At 43.2% G+C, this 14,429-nt stretch overlaps 1 protein-coding gene across 1 annotated transcript in view; it reads left to right on the top strand.

Annotated features, from left to right (window-relative positions):
• LOC111144710 (coiled-coil domain containing 6) overlaps positions 1-14,429 on the top strand; it is a 107,354-nt gene that overhangs the window by 72,359 nt on the left and 20,566 nt on the right. Inside the window, exons 4-5 of the mRNA XM_022499146.1 lie at positions 9,545-9,648; positions 11,497-11,657. Of these exons, the coding sequence (XP_022354854.1) occupies positions 9,545-9,648; positions 11,497-11,657 (265 nt within the window). The remainder of the gene's footprint in view (positions 1-9,544; positions 9,649-11,496; positions 11,658-14,429) is intronic.

Genomic DNA, 14,429 nt, shown 5'->3' with positions numbered 1-14,429 from the left:
CTGATGGCTGATGATTTTGAGAATCTTTTAGGTGCTACTTGGCCATTTTTGTATCTTTTGTAAAAATGTCCATTCAAGATCATCTTATTATTGGATTGTAAGAATTCCTTATATGTTCTAGATATATTTCCCTTATCAGGATATATCATTTGCAGCTCACATGCCAGGAGGCCCTCACTGTAGACTAGGATTAGTCTAACCAACATAAATTCAGTGTTGTTACAGGCTTTTTTTTGAACTGGTGGTCACTGCCTGCAAAAGCCTTATTTGAAAATTTTTGTTCAAACATGGTCATTGTTAGTCTCTTAATTGGTATTCACATTTTCTTAGGTGACAGTAAGAACATTTAGAACTTGGAATATTCTCTTCGTGTCAGGAAATCTTGACCTTGAATGTTTTCTCCCAACCAGGAAGGATTTTTCTTCTCTGGAGAAGGAGAACTAGCATTAAAAGGCAGGCAGCACTGGCTTATTTATTAAGTGAAGTTCAAGTCAGCAGCTACGGCGAGCCCTCTGTGCACTTGGCATAGAAAACTGTGGAAAAGGTGGAGACAGTGGCTGTTAGCAGGTGGACTGAGTACTTAACCATTGTTAGGAAGTACAACAGGAAAAGTGGAATGAATTAGTCCCTTAACTCAGCTGACATTCGCGTTACGAACAGGCTCATTTGCCACGTACCAGACGCCCTTTCTCTGTTCTCCTCTAGCTGTAATTTCTAGAATGTGAGGAGTCTTCTTTTATCTGAGATAACCCCGAATCCCAAAAGCAGAGACACTCTTGTCTAAAGTTGGATTCGGAATTGAATGGTAATTTCATTCATTAGCGTCCATTTACAAATGACAATATCTTAGCCCATGTAGCATAGGAGAACTGTCTTGGGTCCCAATCTTCCTTCCATCTGAAGAACCCGTGTGATACCAGCCCACAGTTTGAACTGTTTTGTGAAACAGACATGAATACCTAAATTAGTGGCTTTGTTGAGAGGATTACTCTTGAATCCTGCCTCTCCTCACACTCCACCATGGCGAAGTTCTCTCATCCCTCTACCCAGATCGTTCCAGTGTGGACGAGAGAGAAGTTAACATGGCGACCCCGGACACTACCATGTTTGTTACCATGTATGTGACGGAGACAAGTTTCCTAAAATAGCGTTTCTTGTGCTTTGCACTGATTTTCTATTGAATTCTGTTTCATTTTTAGCAAAATGTAGGTTACAGTCGTCTGATTTCACACTCCAGTAATGGTCCACGGCCTGCAGTTGGAAAACCATGCTGTGCTGTGCGCCATGCTCGCTTGCCTCCAGATCTGCATGGGTCCGTCTCTCCAGGCAGGCAGGGGCGTGCTGCCCCGTGTTCACAGAACGATCAGTACTGCACCCCTAACACTTGCTACACAAACAGCAATTAGCAAACAATTAAAGTGTTTCTTCCCTATAAATTTTCTAGTAAGCTAAAAGAGGAAAGGCATAATGTTGACCTAACCACCAAATCCCGGTGACTCACATCTAGTAAGCTCTCCAAAAACTGTAGCTATTGCTGTTAATAACGTAAGTTTCATCTAATTTCTATGGTACTTTGCCCTGCCCATTTTCCAGGAAAATGAGCATGCGTGTTATCTGAACCTCAGATGTCTCACCACCTTCCTTGACCTGTTCTCTTCAGTTGACGAACCAGTATGGGCTCACATGTCCTGTGTGACCCAGCCCCTCTGTCTTTCTCTTGTGTCCATGCGCAGTTAGCCCATTTGTATGGCACAGAGCCTATATTCACTCAGTTCATGTGCCTGCTGTCTGCTCAGACTCTGCTAAGAAAGATGATGTTAGGTATCTGGCCTCATGAAGGCTGGTCTCCCGGTCTGGCAAGGCCAGTGGATCTGTGGACTGTGAGGAGGGACGCTGTGTGCATGGCTGTGGGGGAGGGGAGCGGTGACGCTCCTGCAGCAGCGTGCCCTCCCCCCTGCCCCCGCCCCCAACTGCGGGAGATGCCCTGAAGCTCCTTGGCACCTGGTTTAATTCTTTGTTAATTGACACACATGGTTGGATAGATCTAAGTCCAGCCTTGTTGCAGGGGAGCAGGGAGGTGGGAGGAGATAAATGGGAGAGAAGACATGCAGTAAAAAGTGGGTGCAGGGCCTGCATGGAGCAGAGACGCTGGAAACAGAACAGAGCTGGTGAAGAGGATATGAAGTTGAACCCCTCCACTTTGTTCCTGGATAAGGAAGAAGTGTTGAGGTGGTCTGCCTCCATGGTGTCTTTGAGGGCATAAGCTTGTCTTTCCAGGCAGCATTTTGTCTAATGTAGGCCTCCGTGTAGATCGGTGCTGGGGGCTTACCTTCAGCCACCTGGCAACGTCAGGTGACTACAGAGGCCTGACAAGACCGCAGTGTCAGGAGCGCTGCAGAGGTGACACCCACTTAACCCCAGGGTCGGCTCTCACCCTCTGTGACTGCAGCAAATCACAGGGCTGGGGTTTGAGTGACACTCTTCAAGCCTTATAAGATTTAATTTTGTTCTTTTTTTTTTTTTTTTTTTTGTAGTTGAAACAAGGAAACACTTAGTATATTTTTAAGTGCTATTAAGAAGAAAAGAAGGTTTTAGGTTTCCAACTCTTAGAACAGTTCTTACAGGATGACCTTTCTGCCTTCCTTGTGAACACAGTGATTCGTTCAAGATACAAACCAGTTTTGCATCTTTGGTTGATCTTTTTAATTGCTGTGGAACAGGGTATTTTTAAAGTTCACAGGGAGTGTGGCCCTGATGGTTTTGTTATAGTTCCATTCTGCTGCCTGCTGCCCTTGCAGGGTCTGGCCATGAGGACCCTGCTGCAGTGGCTCTGGGTGTCCCTGCCAGCTTCTGTGTGCCATTTTGCCCCAAAGAAAGACGCTGTGACTGGAGGGTTCACTTCCATTAAGGACATGAAATTTAGTGACCACTGCATGCTTTGAAACTTGATTTCAAATGCTAATGTCAAGTTACGGAACTTGGGAGTTTCTAATTAAATGTTTGTATTAGAAAAGCGATCCATTGCTTTTTCAAGAAAACTTGGAAAACACAGAAGTACAGATATGAAAAAAAATTACCTAGACTATAGTCCACCCCCCCAAACAACTGCTATTCATATTTTTCTTTATCTTTCCTCCTTTTCCTCTTTCTTCTTACCTTTAAAACACACACACACACACACACCTCCCCCCCCCCAAGAAACAACAGGGTATTATAATTTGCTGCCTGCTTTAATTTGTTTTAAATAAAGCATTGTAACCTGTGCCTGCACGTGTAGGCAAGCTGCATTGGGGCACAGCCAGAATAATAATCAGGGTAATTCCTGAAGTTTGCTTGTGGCAATTTGATTGCAGCAAATCTTTTTTTTTTTTTTTTAAAGATTTTATTTATTTATTTGACAGACAGAGGTCACAAGTAGGCAGAAAGGCAGGCAGAGAGAGAGGAGGAAGCAGGCTCCCTGCCGAGCAGAGAGCCTGATGCGGGGCTCGATTCCAGGACCCTGGGATCATGACCTGAGCCAAAGGCAGAGGCTTAACCCACTGAGCCACCCAAGCGCCCCAATTGTAGCAAATCTTTGAGGATGTTTAGGTCGCTTGAGAATCTTGGTTATAAGCATTTTACCAACTGCTTATTTGGGACAGGTAGAAAAACGCCTCAGAGCAGAGCTGAAGCATGAGCTGGATCTCCTGGGAAGGAGGCAAGCTAGAGGCAATCCTCAGCGCTCCGAGCAAGCTTTAGCAGGCTCTCTTTCTGGCGGATTTGTTTTGTAATCCATAAGCTGTCGGGATGTCATGAAGCAGCTGAGAGAGGTCCCTACTCCAGACCTGGGAAAGGATACTCTGAACTCCATCTGGGACACAGATAAGTCAGTCTGTCTACGGGATGCGGGGGAAACAGTCCCTCAGAATTCCTTCGCTAGATCTCATTTCAATTAAATAGAAAAACTCACTGTCTTCCATCTTGTCAGACTTTATTTTGAAGCATCGGATTAACATTTGCTGTGTGGAAAGGTTGGTACAGATGTTACGCAGTGGCAGGGGGAAAATTCAAAACGTGTTTCCTGTGTAAAAGAGAGGCACCTCATCACATCCCAACAGGGTGTGTTTCTGGTCATGCCCCGGAGGTAAAGAGTTTGCCTGTTAAATTGAAGGCCGTTGGTATGCTACAGTAAGGGCAGTAAAATCCAAAGACACTGTACTCAGACTTTGTGATTTTTGAAATACATGAAATCTGTTTGTTTATGACCAGAACAATAATTTAGTTGATGACTTAAGAAAGGGCCTTCTTCTTAGCTCAGTGTGCATGGCTAAGAATGAATGGCTAAGTAAATCCAACATCTCTGTGTGAGGCATTGGGATGGAGGCAGTAATGATTGATCACAGAAACTTCCATTTTGGAGAAAGCATTTCAAGAAAAGTTTTCCTCGTGTTATTTTCTTAAGCTCATTTTAGGTAATGGACTGGTGATAGCCACTGATGTGATACCATATTTCTAACATGGCTTTGAGGGGACCTCTTTCCCATGGACTTCTCCATAGCACTCTCGATGTAGCAAAAGGATGTACACCCAGTTCCACTGATGGTACTCAAATGGTAAAAGTCCCCTCGAATTAGGAAACCACTATGCAGGTTTATATGCTGTTAGGCCGATGTTAAGTGATGAACACTTGAGTCCAAAAACCATAGAAATCGGAGTAATTATATGTGTTTTTTTCATAAAAGACCTTCGTTTCTCAACATGACTGAACAAAACTAAAATTTATTCAACTGGTAAATAATGAAATATTGTCATTTTCATGTGTTAATATTGACGGGGTATTAATATTGTCCTGAAGTTATGTTCATTTCAAAGAACAAATCTAATTTTTATAGGAAGATGGTCTTTGAGAAAAAATATTTGGAAACTGTGGTAAAGAAGGTTGACTCTGGGTTATCTGGAAAATTCTCAGAATATTTCAAATAGCTAACATTTTATCCTCTGAGAGTTTATTGGCTTATTCAGGATTTTGTATATGTAAATTAACATCCTAAATTAATGGATGTACTGTTAAATTGTATTGGAAATTGTCAGTTTTTTTATTTTTTAAAAGATTTTATTTATTTGACACAGAGAGACCAACCGCGAGAGAGGGAACACAAGCAGGGGGAGTGGCACAGGGAGAAGCAGGCTCCCCACTGAGCAGGGAGCCCGACGCGGGGCTCAATCCCAGGACCCTTAACCAACTAAGCTACCCAGGCACCCCGGAAATTGTCAGTTTTTAAGATTCGATGTCTTTAAATATTTTGTTACAAAAACAAATGTTCATTACAAAATTGGGTGCGGGAAGGAAAAGGCAGGAAGAGAAATTATCACCAGCATTCCTTTCACTGCAGAGCCAACCCTAATTATCTTGCTATATATTCTTTTATGGGTTTTTTAAAAAATCTTTTTCCCTTTTTCCCCCTCTATCAGCATATTTCTGATGTACACAGATGAGTTTTTCACCTAAATTGTTGACCTTCTGGACTCAAAGGGGAGCATCCTTCCTCTCCTTTCCTCTCACTCTTCACTGACTCTGCCGGCTCCTTCTGTGCTTAGTATTGCGCGGGCCGTGGTGATGACCTAGAACTTGGTTTAAATTTTGAAACCAGCCGCAGCTTGGTTAATCAGATACCTCAGGGGTTCTGTGGCCTGTGAACACCTGTCTTAACTCATCTGTGATACAAATTGGCTGTTGAATTTCTTTAAAAAAAAAACCAAAAAACAAAAAAAACTTGTTTTCGAAGGCAGAGGTCAGATGTCTTCCAGCCTAGGAGGGGAGTTGTTAGGGCTGAGCAAAATTCCACTGACTGCCTGGACAGACACTGGCAGAAGCATCCGCTTTTGACCAGCTCTGTGTCTGCCGCTTTAATTGGTGAGTAAGGCTTTGCCATGGAGCAAGGACCATGGTGCCTTGTACTCAGCTCTTTTCATGTCAGTTGCTCATGATCTGTTTTCAGACACCCCCCACCCCTCCATGAATCCTGTTCTTTCCCGTGGATATGGAAAACCTTGATATATTCGCAAAGTAGGCTGGAAGGAGGTTAAGATCTTTTATTGGCTCTACTTTTATAGTAAAAATAAAAATTAACTTCTTCCATTGGGGCTTCTGCAACAACAAAGACTGGCTGATAAACAACAGAAATTTATTTCCCATTTCTCATGGCTCTGGAGGTTGGAATTCTAAGATCCCCACGCGCTGGCATCGTGGAGTTCTGATGAGAACTGTCTTCCAGGTTGCAGACTGCCAACTTCTCCTTGTGTCCTCATGTGGGGAGAGCAAGCTGCAAGGTCTCTCGTGACTCTTAGAAAGGACACAAGTCCCATCACCATCGGGGCCCCCAACCTCATGACATCAGCTAAGCCTAAGTACCTCCCAAAGGCCCCACCTCTGTATAGCATCACACTGGAGGTTAGGGCTTCAACATAGGAATTTTGGGGGACACATTCAGCCATTGCGAAAACGTTCATTTTTCTGTCTGTAATTTAGTCATTTTTAAAATACGGTGCTTTTACTTTCCCAGGTATTCTGTATCTCCAGGTTAACCACTTTGAAATCTAATAGTGTTACATAACAAATTGATAGGAAATTGGGCGAAACTATTGATAGCCTTCAGATACTACCTGACCTGGAAGGTTTTGGGGGATTGTCATGTTAATCCCCAGCACCTACTTGTTATCTTGGAATTTATCTCTTTCTCTTGGGAAAGAAAAATCTAGCCAACTTAGAGTTTGGTTAATGTGGGTGTTAGAGGACTCTGATTTCTTTTTTAAACATTGGGTCCTGTTCTTACATCATCACCATCTAAGTGCCCTCTACTGTGTGTTGTAACAACTTTGTGTCTTTGTTCTGTTTTTATGGTAGCCCTTATTTCATGGGCTTTTCCCTCTCTTTTATTATCTTGGATTAGTTGTAAGGGGCTGCCTTCAAAATTTGTTTTTTAAGCCAGAGGTTTGGGGTTCAGAATATATTCTCCAGTAGAAGTGGGACATCTGGGTGGGTCAGTCACTTAAATGTCCAGCTTTTGATTTTGGCTCAGGTCATGATGTCAGGGTCCTGGGATTGAGCCCTGCAACGGGCTCTGCACTCAGTTGGGAGTCTGCTTGAGGATTCTGTCTCTCTCTCTCTCCCTCTGCGCAAACCATCTCCTTCCCCCAACTCACACACACTCTCCAATAAAACTTTGAGAGGCACCTGGGTGGCTCAGTGGGTTAAGCCTCTGCCTTCAGCTCTGATCATGGTCCTAGGGTACTGGGATCGAGCCCCTCATCAGGCTCTCTGTTCAGCAGGGGGTCTGCTCTCCCCCCCACCCCCCAACCTCTGCTTGCCTCTCTGCCTACTTGGGATCTCTCTCTCTCTGTCAAATAAATAAATAAAATCTTTTAAAAAAATTAAAAAAAGTAAATCCTTGGGGAAAAAATTGTGCATGTGATACATGATTCCCATGATAATGTGGTTAGAGTAAAACTTTTCAATGTAGATTGAAAAAAATTCATTAAGACGTTCCAAATTCTGTAGTTGAGCACAGCGGTGAGGCTGAAGTTCTCACCAGGTTTTTTGGCCAACCATTTCTTTCCTACACCTCTACCCCCCACCCCAGTGTCTCAGTTCTCTTTAAATGGGAAAACGCTACAGGGAGAAAGAAGTGTGGTGGTGCTGGGAGCCATCTCTCAGCCACCCCCCACCTTTGGCTTTTTTGATGATAGGTTAGTATCTGCCCAGTGAGAAGATGGAGCTAGGAGGGGCTGTGAAGTCACATGAACCAGCTAGACTTTTATGCACTTAATTTTATCTAATGAAGTTTCTGTATTTATTTTGGGAACGTAGTAAGAACTCCTGGTCTGACGTTAATTAACTTGCAACGGGAAGGAGAGCTACTGAAGAGAAGAAAAGAATTTGGCAGTCCATTGGACTGATTTAATTATAAAGCAGGCTTTTAAATGAATATTACACAAGTTGGTGATACCCACTGGGCTGGGCGCTCGCAGAATAAGCAGTCAGAAGGGACTTGGGTTCGGAGTGCCTGTGTGGCTCCGTTGAGTGTCCAACTCGAGCCCCAAGTTGGGCTCTGCAGTCAGTGTGGCATCCGCTTGTTCCTCTCCCCCTGCCCCGCCCCTCCACCTGCTGGCGCACGCGTTTCCAGGCTGTGTTTTCACTTGACCATGTGATGTGACCTCGGCTTATTGACTGATAATAAGGTCTGCTTTGGTTGCTTTAAAAGACTGCAGTTTGTACATTGTGCTGGTCTCATCTTACTGTATATGTAGGGATTTTTTTTTTCTTTTTAAGATTGATTTATTTATCCTAGAGAAGAAGAAAGCAGAGGGTGTGGCAGATAGAGAGGGAGACAAGCAGACTCCCTGCCAAGCAGGGAGCTCAATGCAGGGCTTGATCCAAGGACCCGGAGATCAGGACCTGAGCAGAAATCAAGAGATGGCCGCTTAACTGACTGAGCCACCCAGATGGCCCTGTACAGGGATCTTTAATCAGTGAGGAGCTTGCCTCTGTGACCTGCTAAGGCAATCTTTGTAGCTGTGCAATCAAAAATAATTTGTTGACTCGGTGATTGAAAAGGTGAGTTGCTATTCTAAGAGACAGTATAGGGGCAGTACCATAACCTTTCTTTTCTTAAAAAAAAAAAAAAAAATTGTTAAAATTATTTAATATCTCAAACAGGTAGAGAAATATAAAGAATGATATAACACATTCCCTCTGCACATAGCTGTGAAATGGATCATTGCACTTTTTATCCTTCTTGCCAGCCCTCTTTCTTCATAGCTCTTTCACTCTCCACCAAAGTACAAAATCTATTTCATTTACTCTCTTGACCCCACTAAAATATAACTGTCATGAAGGCCGAAAATTCTGACTTTGATTCCCTGATACACCCTTATTAGCCAGTGACTGGCATCGTTCATAGTATTTTCATATTGCCCAGTATTGATGGAGTAAATGAATTTTCCCACGTGTGCTCTTTTCATGAAGTAGAATGCATTTTGGGGCTTCCTTGCCGCTGTATACTTTCTCCCAAATCAGACCTCTCTTCCTTACCTCCTCAGAGGTAACTGGCATTGTGCAGCCGTTAATCAGTATAAAGAATTGTCTTCAGGTGTTGAGCTCTTTATATAAATGGTAATAAAACCTTTCTGGTTTAGCCCTGAACTACATGCAGCACTGGGGTCGGGGGACAAACCCGGAGAAGTCCTGGTAAGAGTAGTAAGCTGAGCTCTCTCAACCCTCTCTGAGGAAGACTTTCCCTGTGCCTTGAGTGAATGCTGAAACAAGCCGTGTGACTCGTGTACCAGACAGCAGGGAAGCGTTCACAGCAGAGAATGAACCTGTCTCAGTTCTCTCAACTAAAGGTTAAGAACTAGATGCACTTAATGTGACTGTGCCAGGAAATTGGCCATTTCTTTGCAGTTTTCTCCAAGTAAGGGGGTCCTCATGGTCCAATCAAAAAAAAATCTCATTAACAAAAGTTTAAATGGCTTTCTATTCTCAGTAAAACTTTTTTCCTTCCTTTAGTTGAGACGAGAGAAGATTGACCTTGAAAATACTTTGGAACAAGAACAAGAAGCGCTAGTTAATCGTCTCTGGAAAAGGATGGACAAACTTGAAGCTGAAAAGCGGTTTGTTTAGTCTTGCTGTTCAGTGTGGGGCATGTGCACGGCAAGAGCGCTGCTCTGGGTGTGGTTGATGGAGAGAAAGGGGAGTTTTAATTCCTTGGGTGATGCACATTGTTTTAACTTGCCAAACCAAAAAAAAGTTGAAAGCCTCCTGAACTCTTCTCATGTTGCATCTTTCTATTTCTCTCTTCTAGTCCCAGTAAAATTTCCTTTCATTTGGGACAAAGTCTATGAAGACATTAGTCAAGGTGCTATTGCTTCCCCTTAAATTGTTCAGGAAAGATCGTTGCAATTTCAGCATCTTACCTTATTGAACTGGCTTCCCCCATTTTTTTCAAGTGCTTCGGTTGTGTATGGTGTACAGCTAATTATTACACATCTCTAGAATGTATTTCAACAGGAAGGCTGAGATTTTAATAGGAAAATTATTATCTATTGGCGTGAAGACTTACTGTAAATACTTTTACATAGTTAAGGTTAGGAATCGTTGTGCTAAATGTGTGTACATGGGTGTTACATGTCATTCAACAGCAGACGTTTCTTGAACCACTTTGTGTCCTGATTTTTAAGTGCTGCATCCGTTGGGTGATGGAGCAGGACTTGAAGAATGGCAGGGTGTTCTGTATGTGGGATGTGTGTGGGGGTGTAGAAAGGGATTTTTAAAAATGTTCCTTAATCTACTTCACTAGGATCTTTTGTTTGCTAACCAGAGTCCTTTTGCCATAAGTATTTGGTTTGGATGAACATCCATAAGTTATTTTGAGTTCATCTCTAAATTTGCAAAATACAGTCCTATCACAGGCTTTAAGAGAAGTGAAAATTAGAGCTGTATCTCTAGGGAAATACTCAAGCTGATGTTGAATTGGGTGTGTTTTGCATTATTGTAGTAGTGCTAATAAATTGAATTACGAAAGGGTATTTAATACAGTAAATGCAGGACCATTATAATGTTTAACATGCCAGTTTTCTCAACAAGGGCAGGCCTGAAGGTAATTCACAATTTACAGTTGGGCAAACTTAAAGGTAAAAGTTAAAAGCCAAACCAAACCAAGAGCCTAGCAGCTTATGAAAGGGGAGCCTAGAGGTCCATTGCCAATCTCTCTTCCTTTACAGAAGAGAGTAAGGAGGTTGGAGGTTTTATATGTGTAAGTGTCAAAGTATTGTGTTAAACAATATGATGTATCATTTGGTCAGTGAAAAGCTGTTGAATATTGACATTCCTTGTGCCTCAAACTAGTGGTAATTGCTAGAGAAGGTGGGACCACCAATTATTAACCCAAGGATTGTAGCTTGGTTTTGTTCTTTATCTTTTCACCTGTGCTCTGAATAGAAGCAAAGGGCCGTCAGCCCAGTTTGCCCCAGACTTAGGACTGGTTTTTTAGGAGGGAATTTTTGAAGTGGAGTCTGTGTGGTGTCTCCTTCCAAGGGGACCCTAGTACGGAGTTCAGAAGCATTTACCAGAAAGCGTTGAGAGTGAAATTTCTTTAGTATCTCTGTTCCCACAAGCCGATGTGATGCATTGAGTCAGCAGATAATTCTGAGTGCCTACTGTATGCCAGGCATAATAATCAGAAGCAAATGCTGATGACTTTTTCACTAATGCTTAATTATCAGCGATCATTTAAAAGAGAAAAAGGACAGTGGATCCTTCAGCTCTGCCCTTTGACCTTGACGTGGATACTAAGTAAGGGAGACCCAAAGTGGGTATAAAATGGCAGAGCCTGAGTTTGTCAACCCTGTGAATTCTGGTGACTCACAGGAGCTTGCTGTGGAAACAAACCCTCCAGCTAGTATGTTTTGTCTTTTAAGGGAAACTGTTTTTCATTGTTGGAATTTTTCTTTTCACCGAAGAATCCTGCAGGAGAAATTAGACCAGCCGGTCTCTGCTCCCCCGTCGCCTAGAGACATCTCCATGGAGATAGACTCTCCAGAAAACATGATGCGCCACATCAGGTTTTTAAAGAATGAAGTGGAAAGGCTGAAGAAGCAGCTGAGAGCCGCTCAGTTACAGCGTACGTAGCCCCTGGTTTCTCTCCCCGGTCTTCTGTGTGCACAGGCAACCCAATTACCAAGCACAGGCTTTTACCAGTATTGACCGTTGGATTTGCATAGGTCAGATCCATCCTGTAGTCCGTTACCAATACATGCGTATAGAAACCCTTCTATCCTGGAATGGATTATTTTTGAAAATATTGCAGTAGGACAGGCAGATAGTTTCGAGTACTTCTAGAAAATCAAATAATTGTGGGAGGGTCCAGAATCGGGGTACTATTTTTATGCTTCTCCCTGTGTTCACAAATGTACTTTGGGGGAACAAAGGCAGAGACCAGAGCGTGTATCATCCTTACTACTAAATTTTAGGGTCAGCTAACATTTGTCGCACTTGAAGAATAAATGCTTTAAAAACGTATCCTTATTGTTTGGGAAAATGTCCAGTTGTTGAGTTGGAAATCAGGGGAACTAGATTTCTGAACACTTGATGAGGTCACCGTGCATTTGCTTGGGTCTTCCCCATTTCCATGTGCAGGCTGCTCAGAGGCATTTGAACAGACAGTGCCAAGCTGGGTGCGCAGGGGAGGAGGGGCTCTCCCTCTCGCCCCTGACCCCAGCCGCCCATGTCTCGTGGTTAGACACTTTTTTATCTTTTCTTCCAGATACATGTATGTGTCTGGATAAACTTACTTTATACTAAAAGCAGCACAGCGAGCACACTCTTTTGTATTTATCTATTTTTACTTACTGTATCTTGCAAGTTTTTCCTTGCCAATACATATAGAGAGCTCTCTGATTCCCTTTCTAAAAGGCTGGTTCATATTTGGTTCTGGGGATACGCCAGTACCTTCTTACCACACAGCTTCACTTTCCATAGTGTCAGCCCAGTCGGGAGGCAGGTGACCCTCCTGCCTTACCCTCAGAAGAGCAGTAGAAGCCTGATGATATGTCACAATGCCTGTGTCATTCCCCTCACTTCATCTCACACAGACATCGTATCATGTTACATCATCACAAGGAGGGCAAGTACAGCCCGGTAGGATATTTTGAGAGTGTTGGGGAGGAAGATCTTTCTCTGCCCTTCAAGGTTCTTGTAGCTGGACTACGAATCAAATTGAAATGAGACAGATTAACAGGAGAAAATCAAATCTAATAGCATATGTACGGGGACTCCACACAGATGTGGAAATTCCAAGGACAGTCAGGCACCGGGAAGCTAACCTGAGCTAAAGAAAGGGGTGGTGTGCTGACAGTACAAAGGGAGACAGACCCTTAGCAGGAAGGTGAGAGGAGATGCTTAGAAAACAAAGGTTGCCCTATTATGTGGATAAGTTTTGTAGATAAAGAAGAATCTGTAGCGGTAATTCTCTTCCTGATAAAGGCAGGCAGTTGGGGGGGAATAAAGAGCTTTTCTTGAATCTGATGGGTGTGGATTGCTTTACCTCAAAATACTGTTCCTGCCAAAGTGGCCCATCGTGGAGTGGCCTGCCCTGGGTCCCCCACAAGAGAGACTGGGACCACTTCATATAACATATAGTATCCTATATTGTTAAAATTGTCCTAGTTTATTATTACTTTGTTAACCTTTTCCTGTGCCTGATTTAAAAAATTAAACTTTGTCATAGTGTGTATATTTAGGAAAATACATAGTATATGCAGGGTTTGGGGTCATCCTTAGTTTTGGGCACCCACTGGGAGTCTTAGAAGGCATCGCCCATGGATGCTATATGTCCTGTGTCAATGGGCCCGTTCTGGTTGTCATGCTGCAACCACAGTGAACATCTGTGTCCCCACATTTGACACCTGAGCAAGAACACTTCAGGATAAACTCTAGAAGTGGAATTACAGAGTCCAGTGACTATGTATTTAAATTTTCGGTGATAGTTACCTTCCTGTTTCCTTCTCTAAAGTTCATTGCAAGTTCTAGTCTGGTAGTGCATCTGGTGGGTTGGTGACTCAGGATCATCCTTGGAACTGTAAGAAATGGTGTTCATTTGCTCTTGTTGCCATAATAAATGACCACAACCTTAGTTGCTTAAGGCAATTCTGAAGGTCTATGGTCCAGAATAGGTCTCAGTGGCCTAAAATCAAGGTGTCAGCAGGTCTGGTTTCTTGTAAAAGGCCCTAAGGGAGACTGTGTTTCCTTGCTTTTTCCAGCATTCAGAGGCTGCCTGCGAGTTTGGCTCATAGCCCCTTCCCTGCCTGAGCAGCATTCCTGCCTGCACCCATGGGTGTACCTTTTCACTCTGACCCCCTGCTTCCTTCGTACGAAACGCCGGCCTGACATTTGTCCAGCCAGATAATCCAGGATAAGTTCCCATCTCAGGATCCTTAACTTAATCATATCTGCAAAGTCCCTTTTGCCGCCTAAAGTAACATCGTCACGGGCCTCAGGAATTAGGATGTGGACATCTTTGGGGGTCCATTATTCTGTCTAACCTCATAGTTTCTGGGCTCACGCTAGTAGAAACCAGCCCTCCATCTTTTTTTAATACAAGGAATTCTGATGTGTACCCTTGAGTTGAGAACCATGAAATACATTTTATGAAAACAAATCAGCGAGTTCTCAAATAATAGATATGTTGGGATATTTTTTGAGTTTTGGTTTGCCGGACAGACAGAGGTCTTTTGTGCCACCGGCTTACATTTTTCTTTCTTGTGCCCCAGGCAAAACCTTTAGAAGAAATTGAGGAAGAATTTTTCACTCCCTTTACTTTGTTCCTGTGGCAATATCTGGTATTTGAAGAGCCTGCCGATGCGGACAGAGGCATCCATAAGTGCCATTTTGATTT

This window comes from Enhydra lutris, unplaced genomic scaffold (genome assembly GCF_002288905.1).
Source record: "Enhydra lutris kenyoni isolate GAN:26980312 unplaced genomic scaffold, ASM228890v2 scaffoldscaffold12, whole genome shotgun sequence".
Taxonomy (NCBI): Eukaryota; Metazoa; Chordata; class Mammalia; order Carnivora; family Mustelidae; genus Enhydra; species Enhydra lutris.
This window is presented reverse-complemented; position numbering and strand designations above follow the sequence as displayed.